We start from the raw sequence: 20,127 nt of genomic DNA, 5'->3' as shown, positions 1-20,127 counted from the left end.
TCTTTGTGCATAACTTAAGTGGTTATTTCTCTTTTGTACTTGAAGTAACTATTCTTTCTTTTAGGCTTTGTCTTGACAATTTGGTAGGCAGATCATTTGTTTTTCTGTTGAGCAGGCTGTTGCTATCATAGCATCTGTGTAAATGCAGTGTTTAAAATAATCCTTTTCCAACAGGATGGTAGATTAGCTTACTCTTCATGTATTAGAATTACATTCCCCTGCAAAAATAACTTTCATCTTGGGTAACAGAAATCTTCCTTCTTCGGTGCTGTATTACGTCAGTTATTAATAATGCCTTTTTTAATGAAAATATCTAGATCTCCTGTGTTAACCAGTGGCTCACTGCAAGTGACAATTAGGATGCCTTTATTTAACTGCTTGACTAATTTCAAGACTGATCATTGCAGAACCTAATAACCTATTTTCAGACCAGTGATTCTGCTTTAACCATCAGCTTTTACCTTACTTAACCAGTTCTGCTGGTTAACTCATCTGATTGTATGTATTAGCTCCCGTTTTTTTCAGTCTTAAAATGTTACACAGAAATTTGTTACTCAATTTTTGAAGCACTGTAGGGATCAAGTTAATACTTCTCTCTAGGTGTTGAGATCGCAGCCTTTGTTGTTCTTTCCCTGCCCCTCCAGTCTTCTAATACATTTCCTCTGTTCACTGTTCTTGCTGGGTAGCATGGATTTTGATGTTTTTAAAGTATTTTCTCCCACTATACGCTGTAGTCTTACTGGGTACTCCAGACTCTTCTTTATGCTGCAAAATGTTTTCCATCACAGCGGGTTTTTTTGGTTTGGTTGTGGGGGTGAATCATCACTTCTAACTTGAAGTCTGTCAGCTGGCTTCTTCCATTCTTTTCAGAAAACATGTTGCAGGTTATCAGTTGCCAATTTTCAAGTTGTTAATTGTAAGAAGTCTTTCCTGTGAAAGTTCTTTTCCTCTCCTGCTCCTAGACTAAATGTTTCCTTCACCTTTTAACTAAAAGGTTTTGACATTATTAAAATGTCAGTGAAATCACTGTGTGTTACAAGATGCCAGGGGTTTTAGTATAACTTCTGTACATTATTAATGTTGTGATAAAAGTCCATCCATCTGTTCCAATTTAGCTATTGGTCTACATAATAAAAAGTTAGCTTTGTTTTGCATAGAATTTTAAATATAATTGAATATTTGGTTAATATGCAGATTACATTTTCTGAATATTTCCTTAATGCCACTGTATAGACCCTGCAAGCCTTGGTTGCTTGCCCTCCAATGTATCATTTAATGAAGTCCATTCCAATGTATTCAAAATCACAGCGGCCGTGTACCTCAACACCAATGATAGACAGTTTGTAAGTAGCTTGTTAAAAAAAAATAAAAAAATCTGTGACCTGACAAAGCTCATTCAGAAGTATCTAACAGATGATTGTTTACTGCAATTATTGAAGGCTGATATGTATCCAGAAGGGCTTTTTTTGTGTGGTTTTTTTGGTGATACGTGGTTTTTATAATGAACTAGGTATTTTACAATTGCTTGACTAGTCAAGGAAGATACTTCCTGTTGCCTGAGGAATATCAGAGCTGCAAGAACTAACCTAACACCTTTGTGTCATTAGTAATGATCAAGTTAATATTTTTATTTCTGAACTTTACTCAGACTTCTTTATGATATTCTTTGATTTTGTTTTGGGTTTTTTGGCGGTCAGTAATGACAATGATCTAATTTTATTATTTGTCCTTCTAAATCTTAACTTGCTGCTCATGTCTAGTTGTTCCTTCCATTCTGTTTCAGTGTTCGTTTAATGAATGAGTTCACTAATATGCCTGTACCTCCTAAAGCAAAACAAGGTGAGTGGGAATAGCAGGAGAAAAGTCTTAAAAACATGATAAAAAGGTTTGGGGTAAGGATCTGTGTTGTGTGATGTACTTAATACCTTCAAATATTGGTGCTTCATCCCCGTCATGGCTCTTTGGACTTTTGGGATTTCTTGATACCTTAAAAAGCTTGCTGTTTTTCTGTCAGTGTTATATTTTTCCTTATTGGTGATTCATTTCAAGAAGTCATAGGTGGTGGACCTTATATTTTTTCTTCTATTTAGTAGACCAAACATACAAAAGCAATGAAAATATTTTTTATTGAAGGTTAGCTTGTTAAGATGTCTGCTAAGAACGTGCACTTTCTAACAAAATCATTTGATGTTCACTGTATTTTACTCCCTTCATTACATATTTCCAGGTGTTTGATGTATGAACTTGCTCAGTTCTATCATTCTTCCTGAAATACTAAACACATTCATTCAGAACAAGATGGACCATAATAGGTCTCTGTAGCAGTTAGAGATGGCCTGCAGACCTGTTACCGTGGCTTTTAATTCCTCCCTATCCTATGCACTGTTTCAATGTGAAAACTTTCAGAAGTGTATGATTTTTACTAATAGATCTTAGGATCAGTGGTGATTATCTAGTGAAGAATAGAACATTTTTTTGATGCAAGTAAGTTACCTTGTAGGTTTCATTTTTTTTAATCTCTAAACCAAATCAGTTGTATTACAAACTTATAGTAATAAAAAACCAGTTTCAGGAATGTGTTTATGTAACATTATAAGAAAATATCACAAGGAGCTGGTTCTTCCAGTGATTTCCAAACGGTTCAGACATTTCTGTGGTTTGCTGCTTAAGTTTTATTTCTGTAAAACAGATCTTACTGTCTTATGCAACTTCTTATACTTCTAGGTCATTTTATTGCATTGTGTGGTTTTCAAATATAGTTTCTGAGGCCTTGTATTGCCATTAGATTGAACATTCTGTCAAACTATTTGGGGGGGTGGCTGGTTGGTTTTTAATTTTTTAATTTTTTTCCTACAGTGAGAAAAAGTGATCTATTAGAATTACAAATACATAAAGGATTTAAGGAAGTACAAAAACTTAAATAGAACCAGAATTACTCTTTCACGATGGCTATGAATATTCTTGTCAGTCTTCAGAGTGTTGACTATATAGAGTACTAACTTTTCCAGACCATCTGTAAATCTGTGTAGGGTAATGTAAGATGTTCTTAAAAAAGATAAGAGTGGTATCTTATGAACTCTGAGCTTGAGTCACTAAAACTGTAATAAAATTATTAATAAAAAGGAGTTTTGGATTCCAAAATCTAGTGATTTGTGAAGAGGATGTTAAGGTATAATGTAGAAAAACTATATATATTGTTATTTATATGTACTTCTCTTTGCCTTGCAGCTTTAGGTGATAAAATGGTGAGAGACATCCGACCAGGAGCTGCCTTTGAACCTACATACATTTATAGACTTTTGACGGTTATAAAGTCAAGTCTCTCTGAAAAGGTGTGACTTACAAATCTTTGACTTTTGTAATTGCATTGCGAGGCAGTCACTGTCCTTAGAACAAAGTAAAGCCATACATCAGGTTCTGTGACTAAGTATCACTGAAATCAACTAGTTGATAGTTCATTATAATGAAGCTAAACTGTCTTGGGACTTAAATTGTAGGAAGATGTTATTTATAAGTCAGTTTGATATGTCAGAATAATAAATTACGATTGGAATGGAACATCTCTTTATAAAGAAGGTACTTACTACTGATTTATAGTTAAGAAATGAGGAGTTGTTCATTTCTGCTTGGGATTCAGCTTGGAATGGTTGAAGGTCCACAGAGACTTCAAAATACTATTTCAGGTTTAGTTTCAATGTAAAGAAAAGATAATAGTTTGAACCATCTTTTGGTTTGGCCTTGGTTTGACAGCAACGTTTATTACTTTTAAAAGAAATAGCAAAAAAAAAAAAAAAAGACTCTCGCATGTGAAATGGAATTTTTATTGAGAAGAATGCAGAAATACTTGTATCCAGGTTAAGCTTATGTTGTACTTGCTGTTTATGGCAGGTTATCAATTAATGTGTAGGTTCTTTTTGAACTGCTTAAAAATGAGGGGTGGTTATAATAAAATTTAAACTTTTATTTGACTTCACTTAGACTGAGTAGTTGGTATGTTAGTGAAATTAATAGGAGAAAGCTAGATGTTCAATGTCATGAACCTTCTGTTAAAAAGAAAACATGAAAATGCCATATAATAATTGAAAAAAACATTTTATTCAGGGCAGGCAAGAGGATGCTGAAGAATACTTGGGATTTATCCTCAATGGACTACATGAAGAAATGCTGACCCTAAAGAAACTTCTCTCTCCACATAATGAAAGTGAGTGTTTTAGTGGTTTTTTTGTTTGGTTTGGTTTGGTTTTTTTGTAGCAAACGTAATTTCTTTCACATATTCTCCTTTTTTGGTGGTGATTCTGTAATACAGAGAAATGTTTGGAATAGATGTTGAGATAGGGATAGAATGCCATGTTTTAGGCGACTCAGACATCAACAAATAATCTTTTGTTAAAATCTGTCTAAAGGATAAAATTAGTCTGTTCTGAAGTATTGCTGGTATTTGAAAAAGCATTATCATTCAGTAAATACTCCGAATGACCATAATAATAACTCATATACCCAGTCCTTTTAAACATCAAATTTCTGTGTTACGAATTTTTACTGAGCTCAACTGAGCATTATTTGAGACTGACTCAAATTGAGTTAAGCATAGGTATGTTGATACCTGCAGTCGCAGTTTTGAGGGTTTTGGCTCTCTCCGTAGTAGTTCAGAAATACAGCCATGTGTTTTGTCACTGATCTTTAAACCACTGTTAAGACCATTTTTTTGAAGTAGAAACTTCTAGGCTAATGGCTAATTTATAAACCCAGAACATATTAATTAAATATTACATTATTTTAAAGTTCATATTGACAAAGTTGGAGAAAATTTTCTTGGAAAGAAATACTAGAATTTGTATGCAGAGTAAAATGCTGGTTTATTTTACAATGCCTTTGTGTTAGGGTCCCCTATTAAAAACAAAACGCTGTTGGTCTTAGCCAAGTATTAGCCACATGTAGAATTAAGATCACTAGTTATCCAATTTCTCTTTACTGGGATAATTTTTTTATGATATAAAATGATCATTCCATATTTTGTTCTTTAGCTGTGTGCAGTTTATAGCCTCCTGACTTTGGCACTTGCAAAGAAAATATTTGCTAAGCCTTGGCTTCCCTGTAAAATATCTGTGCAGAAAAGGAGTTGTATTTAATAATGGCATAATTATGTTTCCAGAATAACACTTCACTTTCTAATTTTCTACCCCATAAATTTACTACTAAAAATATATCATACTTTGCTAGAAAACTACATCTGTTTACGTACAGTCATCAGTGAGCTGCATTCTGTTAATACATGAATGTGTCCAGCTATGAGTGACCCTGGAATATACTTGGGCTCATTTACTTTCTCAAATCTGTGATCTATGAAAATATTTTATCTTCTGAAAAGTATTTGTTTTGGATTTTTTGCCTTTCAAATTCTTTATCTGTGTACATGTTTTATTTGTAAAAAAAAAAAAAAAAAATCAATGCGGGTGGTTTGTTTTCTTTTTCACTTCAAGAACTCTCGGTTTCCAATGGCCCTGAGGCTCAGACTCTTCATGAAGAAGAGGAGCAAGATGAACAAGGGGAAGGTAGTGAGGACGAGTGGGAGCAAGTGGGACCTCGCAACAAATCATCAGTCACTCGACAGGCAGACTTTGTTCAGACTCCAATTACTGATATTTTTGGTGGTCATATAAGGTATAGTATTTTTTCATCAAAGTTGTTGAGACTGTAGGCTGCTTTGTCTTTATAGATCATTTTTTCCTCTGCTTTGTTTTTTGTACTTCTCACCATTATTGGATAGTTGGATGGAAAAGACTGTTACACAGTTTGTTCAGGAGAGGTGAACATTCTACCATGAAGCATTTTTTTATGCAGGAGAGAGTTCAGAAGATGGACCAGAATGATCAAAAGATTGATCAATGATCAAATGATTGTATGACTTATTGTAGAGTCTGAACCTTTTAAACTGTCTTAAAAGAACAGAGTGTTTAGAGAACAAAAGCCCTCAACAGCATATAGAGGAGTTTGAAATACGTATTGCTTTGTGTATTGATATTAATACCTTAAGAATTCCAAAGAACTTTAGAGCTACCTAATTTTTCTGACCTCTGAGGAGACTTGACTCATTTAGTAAATAAGGATACTAAGGGATAGTGAGATTTTGCCAAGAGTTAAATCTGGTCAGTAAAAGAATGAAATAAAATAAAAATAACTGTAAACCTTTGGTTATTTAGACACTTATGCTTCCCAAAGGCAGGAAAGTTTTGTGTAATAGTTAATAAATGTTTAAGGCAAAAGAAGTTTGGAAAATGTAAATTACTTGAAGATGTTACAGGAGTGAAAAGAATGTGGGACATGACTTATATTCAGGTCTGATACCAGATGAAGGCAGAAAGAAGTTACTGAAAGAATATTTTTTGGAAAGGAAGCCTCATGACTTGTTTGGAGAAATGTATAATTTAAAATGAAAGCAAGGTAAACACTTGCTAAAAACATATTCCAAAACAAAAATGCTAGACTTGAAGAATTATTTTTACATTGGAGACAGACACTTAATTGCTAGTGTTTGACTCCCTGCATTGCCAGGTATTCAGCCTAGAGGTGTGAATAATGTGGGCCAGTGCCTTCTGCCTGTGAAATGCACTGAAATTATTCTTCTGGGATTTGAGTCAGACAGCTGGCAAATAAAATGATATTTTCCATAGAAATTGGCAGACAGATGTTTGTACGTATTGATGAAATTCCACGTTGATGGTATGTTCATGTACCCAAGGCATTGTTAATACCCTTCGTGTATTAAGGTCAAAACTGTTTAGATTTCTATGTGAGAGATTTTTAAATTAAGAATACCAAGAGAAAGCTGCCTTTTGTAGAAGTCCACAGAAAATGATATGAAGCAAGGTAATACTGGAAAAAGGCAAAAACTTGCACTGAGCAACAGAACCACAGGGTCCAATCCGACATCTGTTGTCTGCTGTCACCACACCCATGTTATTTAGCTTCCAAACCAGGTCACACAATTTACTGCAGAAACAGTATCCCATGCCGTGATGCTGGAAAGCCTCATCCTCTGAGGCTGAGGGTGGAGGTAGGAAGGATTGAATACAGAATTGCCAGTAGAAGTCCACTGAATGAAAGCATCAGAAATTGGAAAAATGGAACGGAAAAAGCAGCTGGGAAAACATGGTTTCAATTGGCATCTTTTGGCTTGGGAAACTTTAGGCTGTCCTCAAGGCTTTAATTGTCTATTAAATGCCATTTAGGCAAAAATTGCTTAAAAAAAACCCCAAAACAAAACCCAAAAAGTCTTCCTTAAGCAATGTGAGACTTAAATGTGTTAGCACAAAGAGATGCAGTTCTGTCAGGATCTGGTTTCTTCATGTGCAGGAGTCCCTTTTGACTTTCAGCTTGTATGAATTTCAAGTGTTTGTTATGCCAGCTAGCTCACAAGCCAGTTAGAAGTCTGCTAAATAGTTCCATAAGTAATACCAACTTTTCCCTTCAAATGCACTGTTATTTTAAATGAAAATACATCAATGACATTGTTGTAGTTTAAGCAGGGTAGCAATGGGCAGTGCCTGTTTTCCTGAAAAATTCTTACTCTAGAGTTCTTACAGTACCCGAAAGTAATTATTCATTGAAAAGGATGCATTTTCCCTTGACCAGTTGAAATTTGTAATTATTCTAATAAGTGAAATTGTTACAGAAAATCATAGTCCAGCAAAGGTTTTGCTATCAAATCGGTTTCTGCATAGCTTACTGAAGAAATGTCACAATGTAATTTCTAATAATTTTTTAAAAAGGTTTTTCCTTAACATTATGTTTTCAGAATGTTATTGGTATTATTAATTAAATCTTTAATACATGGACTTGAAAACAGTTGGAGTTGTTAGCATTTTTCTGTTGATTATTGCGCTAAATAATGGTTAGCTTAAAAAGGGTTTCGGAAGTGTATCCAAAAGCAGCAAGACTTACACAGTGAAGGGTTTGTTTGTTGAAACACTGCGCTTGCCATGTGTTGAAGGTTTTGTCCTTAAATATAGCCAAGGAGGAAGTGTTAAACCGAAATAAAGATGCTACTGTTTTTCATACGCTCTCTTTCCTCTAAAGGCTATATATTTGCCAATATAAAGACGCATTGGCTTTCTGGTGGTGCTTCAGGGCTTTGCGTGAGTCAAAGGGGCTCTTTTGGTAGCAGTTTGCAGTACAGGCAGTAAACCTGCATGTTAACATTTCGTACATGACCTGGAGAAATTTCAGCAGGGCTACATGGATTAAAGCTATGTTAATTGTCTTACTACTGTCAAGCTTTGTAAGGCACTGCAACAAGCGTAATGATATAATAAAGAAATTATTTCTTTGGCTGTATAAAACCACATTTTTGCAGCAGCTGGGGCTTTTTAATGTAAGTACTGCTTTCAAAATTAAAAAAATATTCTTGAGCCATGTTTGATGGTTTCAAGTTTTCAAGAAAGTTTCAAAAAAAATGAAAATGAGGAAGAATCCACTTAGTGCAGTGACATTGTGGCTGAAGAGTGTATGGTCTCATTGCGCAAAACAATGAGCACCAAGCCAGGCTACTTAATGGCTGCAACTGAATGTACTTCAAATCAAAATAAAAACCAAAGAACCAGGAAACATGTTCCCATGCCCTAGGTTATTACTGCTGCCGGTTTTCCGAAAGAACAAAAAGAACTGCCAGTCTTCCTATGGCAAAATTTAAACAAACAACATAAAAATCACTGTGAAATTGGTCTTAGTGAAGTGAATAAAAAATTTGTCTATTGTTATTGGAGAACCTGGAATCAGTTGTAATTTGTACAGTAGAACATGCAGTTAGATAAGCACTAGTATTTTGCACTGTTGGAAAATGTAATTTCAAAACTCTTAATGCGAAAAGAATCTGGAGGTGAATCTTTCTAAATGTATTATCAAAAATTTCAGTATTTTTCTTTTAAACTTTTGATGCTTATCCACTAACAGTTTTAATCCTGGCATAAATAAAACAATTCCAATATAATCCCATTCAGTATGTTCTAAGTGGATGTGAAAATCATTTAAATTGCAGTAAAGTGGATTCAGGTTGTTGAAACTTCTGCTTAATCTTTGTGTGTGTTGTTTTGGATTAGCTATACATTGAGTTACTAAGGTAGACTTCAGTCAGTTCTTGAAGATTCTGTATTGTTGAAAATTACTCTGCTTTATTACATTTTAACTTTTTTGTTTCCATAGATCTGTTGTTTACCAGCAGAGTTCTAAGGAGTCTGCTACACTGCAACCTTTCTTCACCCTGCAACTGGATATCCAGTCAGACAAGATACGCACAGTTCAGGATGCGTTGGAAAGTCTGGTGGCAAGAGAGTCCGTCCAGGGCTATACCACAAAAACCAAGCAAGAGGTGAGTTCTGTTGACCCCTTTTTACAGTCCAATACTAAACTTCTTTTAAAAGGATTTTTATACAACTCTCGCTTTACAAATAGTTACTCGAACACTATTACTTATGCTAACAAAAGAGGTACTAACCTTTTCAAAGTGTCCTGCAGCTGTAAAGCATAGTACACTTGAACACGTACACTGAAAGGAAGAGAACTAACTCTTGAACAAAACCATGCCTGTAAATAGATACGTTTTCTGAGTACGTGTAGTAGTTGGAGATTTTACTGGAGTGTGTATTAAATTGACGTGGTGAACTGTGGTAATAATACATGCTATGATGAGTAAAATAGCTCTTAGCTGACCTTACTATACTGATTCCTGGGGATTGCCAAATGTTCTTAGTAAAGGAGCAGCTCTTCAGAGTATTGTTTGAAAGCACTCTCTAGCTTTAAGGAAAACACTCTCGTAGCAGAACACTTGCATGGTTGTCTGTGTGGCTGTCCTTGATGGATTTTGATTTACTCATTTCACTTACAAATCACAAATGAAAATATTCATTGGTGGTAGGCCTGGTAGAAGTCCATCTAGAACCTCACTAAAACATCTGATGGTCACTCTCTTTGTTTCTGGATTAATAATCTGAAATTTTTCAATAGTCTTTAACATCTCCATTCAGTGTCCTTGGCACTGTGTAGTTGACTGGTTTGCTGTGCACAGCCCTAAAAAACCCAACTTGTCAGTAATACGATATTCAGCTTTAGGTCATCAGTTCAAGAAACATGTTCTTGGTGGTTGGAGAATATCTGGAAAAGAGCAATGAAAATGAATGGCAGTATAAAAGTTGTGATGTAAAAGGAACAAATAAGGGGGAGGAGGTATTAAGCATCAAGAAGTAAAAACATGGAAGTAGAGAGGTGGAACCAGATGTAAAACTTAATATATCAAAGGCTGCTCTGAAAGGGAAAAGACTGATTTTTCTCAGTGATACCCAAACAGTGAATAAGAATAGGACCTAGACTAGGTGTTACCTGTGTTGCTTGTGGAGTTGTCCTCATTGCTTTAAGAGAAGGTTGGAGAAACACCAGTCAGGAATTACACAAATCATTATAATTGATTCAGAGGGGATGGAGTGGAGGATCTCTGGAGACCTCCAAGCCCTGTGACTATAAGTACCAGGACATTTTATTCTGTATTCTCATGTAGCTCTGCAAACTTTTTGATCTTATCCAGGTTCAGATAGAAATTTTGCATTCATAACTTCTTTCAGTAGGCCAGGATGGGAAGAGGCTCTTGAGTTGTAGTTGCTGACAGTCATTTCTGTCTCTGTAAGTTTTCTAAATACTCCAAATGAGAATATGGTTAGATAAAGAAAGGATGGACCATTTTCTTTGAAAAGGTGAAGATGGATAGCTGAAATGTCTGCCTTGTATACTCTGCAGGAGTGTGAGAGAACATTTATTTCTCCAGTTGTCTTCCATGTGAAAGAAACATTTGCAATGCAAGCTCATCGTGATTTACCACATAGATTTTGTTTTGCTAGTCGTTCATTTTTTGAGTTTTACTGCAGATGGGTTTAACTTCTTTACTGACAACCCAGTGTTCAATTACGGGGTTTGGAAGAAATGGGTGATCAAATTAGGTGCTGGAGGTTTGGTCTGGCTTGTATTTTACAGTCTGAATGGAAATACAAGCATTCACAATGTCTTTTAGATCTTTTTTCAAAAAGTTGAAATAGCTGTTCTTGTATTAAAATTGTAGTGAGAACACTGAACACGTGGACTGTAGAAGCAACGTAGGACTTTGCAGATAGTAATTTTCAAAATGTATTGCAAAGACGTATTTCATCTCCATTTTACAGAAGGGGAACTTAAAACATAAAGCTAAAAATCATATTATATTATTCAAAAGTATTACTGTCTTCTGATTTTTTCAATCTGGGTTATATTCTTTACAAGTTGTGGGCATAAACAATAGATATGAAAAGAATAATCTTCCAAATATATGTGAATGATTTCTCTTAAAGTTTGTTTTTTAATCACTTTGAGCTGATTTTGAGGTTTGTGTGTATTATAATATAAACAGATCAGTCAGATTTTCATGCAGTGTTTAAAGCAATGAAGCATTTTGCATGAAAATAGGTGTTTGAAATGTAGTGGCATTCTCTTGCTCTTTCTGACTCAATTTCACTTGCTTGCTAACATTTGAAGAAAGTTGTTTTGGTTCATTCTTGACTTGCAGATCAGTTTGTTAAATCTTGAATATTTCATCAGTTGATAAGGTTTTTTTAAGGGCTTAATTTTTATCATCACTGAAGTGATTTTCTTTTCAGTCCCTTTTTCCTATTTGCAGACCTGCTCAGGTTTTCTAGCAGCAGTGAAGACTCTTGAGTAACAAGCTAGCCTTACCTCATTTACTTTTTCAGGTTCCCTTCCACATACCCCTTAGAAGAAGTCTTCACATCCCCTGGAGGTCTCAAACTGCTCCTTGAGGATCTTGCAAATATTTTCTTGGGGCTCTGACTCATGTTCACTAAGCAAACAATTGTGGCACTTTTGGTAATGTTGCTGCTAGAAATCAGGGCCCCTTCACATAGTCAGGACAGCAGAACACATGCCTGTTCCTCAGCTGCTGCTCCTCAGTCTGGGACCTTAACACAAAACTGCTTTGATCTGAGGTTTAAGCTAATACGGAGCTGCACAGCTGAGGTGCAGTCATCTGCTCCCGTACGCCAGCTTGGTTACTGGGGGTGGAAAGTCACAACTGCTTAAACCACTGCAGTGATGTTTTTCAGCATCTTCTATTCCTGGGCTGGGAGCTGTTAAGTTCTTTTTTGCACAAAACTCTGAATTCAAAGACTTCAGATTTGAGATTTAGAAGACTCGATACAGGAAAATCTTTAGTAATAACCAGGTGTATCAAGTGCATATTTTTTTTCCCCTCTGTATAAAGCCTCTCTGGATTTGCTCCCTAGAAGCGGAAGCTGTTCCACGCTAAGATGCGTGGAAGATGCACGCTCTCATGAGTTCATGGGAGAATTGCATGATCCTCATGCTCACTTTCAGAGTTTGCCTTCTAACTTCTTATTCTGCATGTCATTTCCTGGAAATTGAGGATGTGGGCACCAGCAGGTACTTGTTGAATGGAAAAGAACAGGCTTACTGTTTGGCTTGCTGGTGTTTAAAAAAAAAAGAAACAAAACACAGAATCTCCTCTCCGTGCCCAGTGAAGCTGCTGCTGTTGCCAGGGTCTTGATGGGGTTTGGACGCAGAAGAGCATATTTTGAACCCTTAAGATGCAGGTGAAATTTTACACAGTTTATAGAGACTATTTCTCCTTCAAATGTAGAATTACTTCTTGTAAATTGGATCAGCTCAGATCCATGAGGAAATAAAGTACCCTACAAAATATGCTTGCTTCAGCATCCTAAGAGGTTTTACTTTTCAAGCTTGGAAAGAGATAATAGTTTTTCCCCATGAGCTGCTATTCCACACTTCATAGGTTCTAGCATAATCAGGCCCTGTATTGAAAAATAATATGCTGATGATTTACAATAAAGAGATTTTTCTCAATTAAAAAAAAGAAGAAAAACCTAAAGCCATTAATTTGAGAAATTTTTTTATGTCATGGTTTCTAAGAAAGCAAAACATTTTTGTTCTGCAATTCTGGGTTCAGTTTCAGGTTTTCAAACAGTAACTGCAGATTGGTTATAATTATATAAAAATCAATATCTGGTAGAAAAAGGTGAGGTTATAACTCGGATTTTTCTCTTTCAATTTTTTTCAGAACCTTTTAAAGAACCCAGCATACTTCTTTAGAAAGAAAAATCTTTAATTACTGATCTCTTCCATAACAGCTGATCATGATGGCTTACTCATTTTTAGGTAGCCTACCTAACAGCTCACTTTGTTTTTCGAGGACTTCTTGAATGACAAATATCTTCTGGTTAATGCAAAATAATTTTTGAACTGTTGCATACTAATCTCCTCTTAATACATTGATCATTGTTATCCTCCATGTGAATAGGTCTTTAATGATACTGTTGTGAGGTGTTTTTCAACAGTGTTTTAGGATTCTCGTGGTGGAAGGGGAGAATAAAGATAGTACCAATTAAAACTGGACAAGTCCAGTGTAAAAACTTGTATTTCAGTGGGGAATTGCAAGGTATGCTCAGGACACTCTTTAAAGCGACACAGCATTCAAACTTTTTAGCAAAGTATTGCAATACTGCTTTTGCGTTTCAGTCAGTATTCCTGGAGCATTCAATGAAATTTCTTAAGATAAATGTAGATTTAGGTGTTTACACCAAAATACTTTAGTAGTTTTTCTCTGTTTTATAGAGATTCTTTTTTTATTATGGTTAATTTACCTATTGCAAATTAAGAAGTGATTTGGATTAGTTTTTATTTTTCCCTCTATTCAGCTTTCTGTAAAAAGGTGTCAGCATTTAGAAATGAAAATAGCTTTTTCCAAACCTTTTGCATCAGGTATTGAGATGTGGTGCTGCTGTTTTCTACAGTTCAGAGTTCTCTGAATTCAGCAGCATGTGTTACAAGTTATTGACCTTTGATTAGAGTATGATAGCTTGCTACGCTAACTGTCATGAGGAGTTTCTTCAGGGGGATCTCCAGCAAGCTCTTTTCAGCACTGCAGTACACTCATTCTAACACATTGCATTCTACTGAAAGGTATTGGGGTTCTACCTTTAAGGCAACACATTGGTTGAAGATCCAATGTGCTTTAAGTCATAAATTGCAGTGTTTATCTTAATTTTTTTAAAATCTGTGGGTTTTTTTCTGCTAGCGTATTTTAAATTAAATACTTACTCCTCTTCTAAAGGAGTAATTTTGAGCAGTTAACAAAAAATTACAGGTTTTCTTCATTTTTGTTCTATGTATGTTTTAGGTGGAGATCAGTCGAAGAGTGACACTAGAAGAACTCCCCCCTGTTCTTGTTTTACACCTCAAGCGATTTGTATATGAGAAGACTGGTGGATGTCAGAAGCTTATCAAGAATATTGAGTATCCTGTTGATCTGGAAATTAGTAAAGGTAAAGATTTTTGAACACAATCCCCTCTCTTTAGGGAAAAGATAATGATGTGTTTCCTGGGGATATCTGCGTTTTTCTTCCTTGCTCCCAGCTTTGTGCACAAGATTCTCCATTGTTGTTATTGGAAGTGATCCCCTTGAATGAGGGGTATGTCCCTATACAAGGCTGTTGCCAAGTAATACTAGATATTTTTATCTCAGATTTCATTCAGAACAGTGGCAAATTATTGTAATAAACAGTGGCTGATGAAAGAAAACTGGCATTTTATAGAAAATGCAGCCTGAAGGCAGACAAGTAAGCTGTAGTTCAGAGGATAAAACAACAAAGTTTTTTAGCAAATATCTTGAGGTAATGACTTGACAAAGTGTAAAAGCTTCCATATAATCCAGCATCTGAATCTTGCCAAATTAAGTGCATTTTGTTTTGATCTGACAAATTGACTGTTAACCAGCCTGTAGTTGAAATAGCAAAAAGTAGATAAAAGATAATGATTACTCATGTCTCAGGTGAAATACTTTGTCAGACAGTACACTTTTACTTAGTATTTTATTTTAAAAATTCTTTAAAGAATGGATATTTGTAGAACTTGTTCAATTTGCCTTGACTGACAAAACTGGTTGTAGAATATCTTAAAATCTGAAATTTATTTTTGTCATTGTCTGACAGCAGGAATGTCAGGGAAAGACATGAATAGTCTGATTTTTCCCCCCCCTCTTCCCTCCTCCCCCCCCCCCCCCTTTTTTTTTTTTGCTGGTGGTTTTGAACCTTCTGTAAATGTTAGTGTCAGCAAACTGAGTATCAGAACCTTGACCATGCTTTAAAGGCTGCAGAAGACATTTTAATTAAATTATGGTAGTGTGAGTTTCTCTTAGAAATAATTGATCCCTTTGAAATTGAATTTCTAAATTTGCTAATTATTGCCTTTGTGACTTTTTTCCCTCCTCCAGAGCTACTATCTCCTGGTGTGAAAAGTAAAATTTTTAAAGGCCAAAGAACCTACCGGCTCTTTGCAGGTATTTTATCTATATGCCTCTAGTCCCTGTATTGCAAATACAAATTCTGCATATAGAATTCTAGAAACACTGGAGTTACCTGGATTATATAAAATATTTTCCTTTAAAATTACACTGAAGTATCTTGTGGGTGTCAGATTCTTATATTTAGTGATTTCTTCCATGTGTGCATATACACCTGTATTGATATATCTTTATTTGTATATCTGACTGATCCAGCTTGAAGCTCGTGCAAAACCAGAGTTCTATAACAGATCCACCCTGAAAAATATCAGCAGAAGCTGAAGTACAGCTGTAACATAACTATGCCTACAATACACCACATATTCTCAGAATAATGTTTCAAATGTCTTTAGAAATGGCTGTTCGAATGCTGGTTTTGCATCCCTTTGAACCCTCAAGATGAGTATCGCTGGCAGGGTATGAATAGCGTATTGTAGGTGGAAAAGTTTTAACTTGGAGGAGGTGATGATTTTTGTGTAAGGAAATGATGTTTTGAAGAGCATCTGCGATGTATACAAAATACCTAAAGTGGTGGTTAAGATTAGAAGCTCATGTAAGAGTTCAGAAGCAGCATTTTAATATTGAACAAAACAGTCTCTGGGCAGTAATGAATTTCCTGAAGTTTAATACTCCTACGCAGTTTACGATTTGCACCTGCTTATTTATGTTGGCGTCAGAAGAACGTAATAAGCTGGAGAACCGGAGGTCTTAACTTCTACATCACCAAATCTGTGCTGGTAGTGGTGGCCTTATGTGACTTGGTGGCTTGGACCCAGTTTTGTGACTGCTGAAGTTGCAGAAGGAAATAATGTACCTGTCTCTTGTGGAAATTCAGGACTGTTTCTGGCAGTGTAATTATAAATTTTTTCTTTTAATCAATAGTGGTTTTCACAGGACCAGTTTAGACAGCATATTTAAGGTGGCTTGAAGACAATGTGCTACTGCTGTAACTTTTTTTGAACTCCTTCTATGCAAAAGTACTTCAGTCTTCTGTCAGTCTGGGACTTCTCATCCACAGAAACTGAGCTCGTGAGATGAATTTTAAATTAACAAATAAGCTTTTCAAGAATTATGTTTCAGATATGATCCAGGATTTGCCTAATTAACAATAAATTGTACAGCATCAGTAATTCAAGTTGAAGCTACTGTAAAAAAATCATTTCCTAAATTCCTCAAAATGTGTAGATGTAGTACATTCTGCCTTTTTGCTTTGCTTAAGTTATTATAAAATGTTTATTTTCCTAGAAGTGTGAAGAAAATCTGAGTAAGCTTGATGTGTGGCTCTAGTGTGAAAGAGTGTAAACAATTTCATAATTGTATACTTCTGCTCTCGTGTCAAATACAGCAGTTCTTTCAGTTTTTTTATTCATGCTTGTTAAGTATATGGTTAGGGCTCACATGTTCCGAGGAGTTAAAATATAATTTCTTGTACACATCCTTAGAATTACATACATAAAAGATCTCTTCCATTTGGAGGCAGTTGTCACACCTAGCACCGAGAGCTCAGCATTAAGTTTTGGGTTTGGGCAAGGAGAGCCGAAACATCTTTTCTGCAGAATGTTTCTGACAGCGGAGATAACTCAGGAAAGAAGCCAGTTTGAGTCTCTCTCAGAAGTAGCAGTATTAGCAGTTCATCAGAGTACTCCGTTCACAATTTTGTTAAGGAGGTTACCAAGAACTAATAATTGTGAAACTCATAGATGAGTACTTCAGTAGAACCTGTTGTCAGAATAAAATTATAGTTAAGAAAAAATTGAAGAATGCTCAGAGGGGAATAACTGACTTACATTTGTAATCAATGTAATTTGGTTGTTTAATGGCATGGCGTGTTTTATCTTCAAACTTTTTTTTTTTTTGCATTAAGGAAAGTTTTACGGTTTTTTGCTATATAGAATACTCCATAGTCTTGCGTGATTTTTTTTTAACAACCTTCTACATAGTCTTACCTTGATATTTTTTTTTTTCAATATAAATAGTTTCAGTAAAATACTGTTGTCATCAGGAGGCAGAGCGAGTGTGTAGCTTTGAATACCTCACTAAGCATTGGAAGGTCTGAAGAGCATGCTGCACTGTTGCAAGTAGCCTTTGTGAAGCAAATCCTTCCCAGGAAATCCTCTAGGATGTTCTAAAACACAATTCGATGCTTTTAATTCTCATTTTACTTAAACATCCTTTTAGAATAATGAGATTTTGTATGCTGGAGAAACATTACTAATATTACAAATTATTTTGCATTTTTTTAAGGTAATGTAGACCTAATGGTAATGAGCTAAATTTAGATTTTGCAAAGACAGTTCTAAAGGTTTGAGTAAGATCTTCCTCTGAATGAATAGCATTGTCAGTTGTGCAGGTTTATAATTGGAGGTTTTGGTTAAACTTTAGTGTCAAATGTAAGCACACGAGCAATAAATGCTTAACGAGTCTTGGAAGAAAGCAGCATGTGACTTTTTTTTTTCTTGATTTACTTTTTCAGTGGATATTTATCTAGGTATAGTGTATATGTGCATCATGAATTTCTCTTTGCAGTTGTCTATCATCATGGAAACAGCGCAACTGGTGGCCATTACACTACGGACGTCTTCCAAATTGGTCTAAACGGCTGGTTACGCATCGATGACCAGGCAGTCAAAGTGATAAATCAGTACCAGGTGGTGAAGCCGTCTGCAGAGCGCACAGCCTACCTCCTGTACTACCGCCGAGTTGACCTGCTGTGAAACTTTTCCCTTTACGCTGTGTGTGCAAGATACCTGCTTTGTAGAACGCCAACTATCACTAACTTTTTTTCTCCTGTAAATGCTCTTTTGAGTGAATCTTTTTTCTTTTTTCTTTTTTTTTTTTTTCCCTTGCAACTATGGGATAGAGTGATAAAGGAAACTACCTTGGGTTTGTGCACAACATAGTTTGTGTTGACTTTTGACCTTGCAGAATGAAGTCACTTGGTTGAAAGACTCAGTCTCATGAATCACAAAAGTACAAAAAAAAAAAAAAAAAAAATCTGAGTTAATGCTGAATCCTAAGATAATAAAAGGGGATTTGCATTTGATTCCCACTTTCTAATTGCGTAGTAGAAGAAAACCCTGCACCAGCAACAGAACTTGTAGATTTCTGTGAAAATGTTTTATCTTTACTTAAGTAAAAAAATAAAAAAAAAATAAAAAAAATAAAAAGCGCTCTCTGCTTCCCCAATAGTTTTTGATAAGTGGTAAAATATGAGCCGATGTGTATGAGATGGAGACGGTCCTATGTGCTTCAAAAAGATGTACAAACGTACAAAATGCAGAGTTGCTGGTTCCTAATAGGAAGACACATTTTAATAATTGTGCGATGAGAAACTGCTTAAGTACACATTGCAGATCAAATATTTGGAGTTAAGATGTTAGTCTATATAGATGGGTGATTGTAACTTTATTGCTATTAAGAAATTTCAAACTGCATTTATGCTTCTGTGTACATGAAATTAAAAGAAAAATGGGCAAAATAATTAAGATTGATATTTCTTTAAGTCTGCTTTGTTTAATTTTGCTGTCTGCTCTCCTATAATGTTGAGTTCCTAATTGTACACAGTTTAGTGATATCTAGAAGTATAAAGTTGTCGCCCATCAATAAAAGTCACAAAGTTGGTTTAAGGTGTGTGTGTGGGTTTTGTTTTTCCTCCCGTGTAAATTCTACCCTCAGAAACTTGAAAAATTGTTATGTAGCGCTTTTACAAGGCGTAGATAGTGTTCCCGAGACGAAGGGCAGATGATTTTGTGTTTTATACCTTCTTGAAACTTCAGAAATGTTCCCGTTCGGCTTTGAGAGGAGAGGGAGAGGAGGTCGGTTAGCCCAGAACAGCTACACAACCAGTGCGGGGCTTGTACCTGGGACGTGGTGCTTCGGGGCTGAGTGCCCGTCGGCCCCAGGAGGGAATGGAATCCATTCGATATCCCGCCAGAAAGCCCTGCATGGTTGGTTTTGAGGGAGATGTTGTTTTGTTTGCCTTGGACTAAAATATTCCCTTCTTTAGCCAGTTGACACTTTCATTGAAAGGTTTGTTAAAAATATTTCTTTGATCAACTTCCTCTTGCCTTCCCTGCTGCTGAAGATGATCAAAAAAATCTATACATTGTTTAATCCTTAATTTGATGACAGTGGTTTGTGTTTATTGCATCGTTGGAGAAGCGCTATAATTGTTGTCAGTGAAACGGCTAATTTTAACACGGACTGTCAGTAAAAGGTTGAACTGCGCATACTCTGACCAAATACTGTTCACTTTTTTTTTTTTAGGTGACGTTTAGGGGGAAAAAAAAAGTTATTTTCCGCAAAGCTGTGGAAGTAAAATTAGCTGCATTAATTTTACAGGTACTGTGTTCCAATAAATTCCTTCAACGCTTCTTTAAACTGCTCATTTCATCGTACTTTGGCCTGTCTGTCCAGGAGATGGGTGCAGGTCTTCGGTGAAAAGACATTAATTTTTTGAGGAGAAGGAAGCAGCCTTGTGAACGCCTTTGGGGTTCAGCTCGTCCCCGTTGACATGGGCTTCCTTCTTGCGTTTCCTGCCCAAGTGAAACAGCAGTCAGTGACTGCACAGGCGTCGGGAAGGCCACTCATGGCTGTTCCCCGGAAGGAGCTAGAGGTGAGATGTTGTCGTGGTTGCAGTTCACACCATTTCATTGTGTGGGGCAGTTGTGGATGGGTGGCTCCTGTGGCCAAAACAAAATTCCTGTGACTTGCCCGGGTGT

At 35.9% G+C, this 20,127-nt stretch overlaps 1 protein-coding gene across 2 annotated transcripts in view; it reads left to right on the top strand.

The window, feature by feature from the left end:
- The window catches only part of USP10 (ubiquitin specific peptidase 10), a 55,772-nt gene extending 36,744 nt beyond the window's left edge, over nucleotides 1–19,028 (top strand). The window contains exons 6-14 of one of the 2 annotated variants that reach the window (XM_054840423.1): nucleotides 1,234–1,343; nucleotides 1,784–1,839; nucleotides 3,229–3,332; nucleotides 4,102–4,201; nucleotides 5,481–5,661; nucleotides 9,199–9,364; nucleotides 14,246–14,390; nucleotides 15,338–15,403; nucleotides 17,933–19,028. In XM_054840423.1, coding sequence (XP_054696398.1) covers nucleotides 1,234–1,343; nucleotides 1,784–1,839; nucleotides 3,229–3,332; nucleotides 4,102–4,201; nucleotides 5,481–5,661; nucleotides 9,199–9,364; nucleotides 14,246–14,390; nucleotides 15,338–15,403; nucleotides 17,933–18,120 — 1,116 coding nt within the window. In that variant the 3' untranslated portion in view covers nucleotides 18,121–19,028. The remainder of the gene's footprint in view (nucleotides 1–1,233; nucleotides 1,344–1,783; nucleotides 1,840–3,228; nucleotides 3,333–4,101; nucleotides 4,202–5,480; nucleotides 5,662–9,198; nucleotides 9,365–14,245; nucleotides 14,391–15,337; nucleotides 15,404–17,932) is intronic. The other variant, XM_054840424.1, reaches the window with a different exon arrangement.
- The last annotated feature ends 1,099 nt before the right edge of the window (nucleotides 19,029–20,127 follow it).

Source organism: Grus americana, chromosome 13 (assembly GCF_028858705.1).
Source record: "Grus americana isolate bGruAme1 chromosome 13, bGruAme1.mat, whole genome shotgun sequence".
Lineage (NCBI taxonomy): Eukaryota > Metazoa > Chordata > Aves > Gruiformes > Gruidae > Grus > Grus americana.
This window is presented reverse-complemented; position numbering and strand designations above follow the sequence as displayed.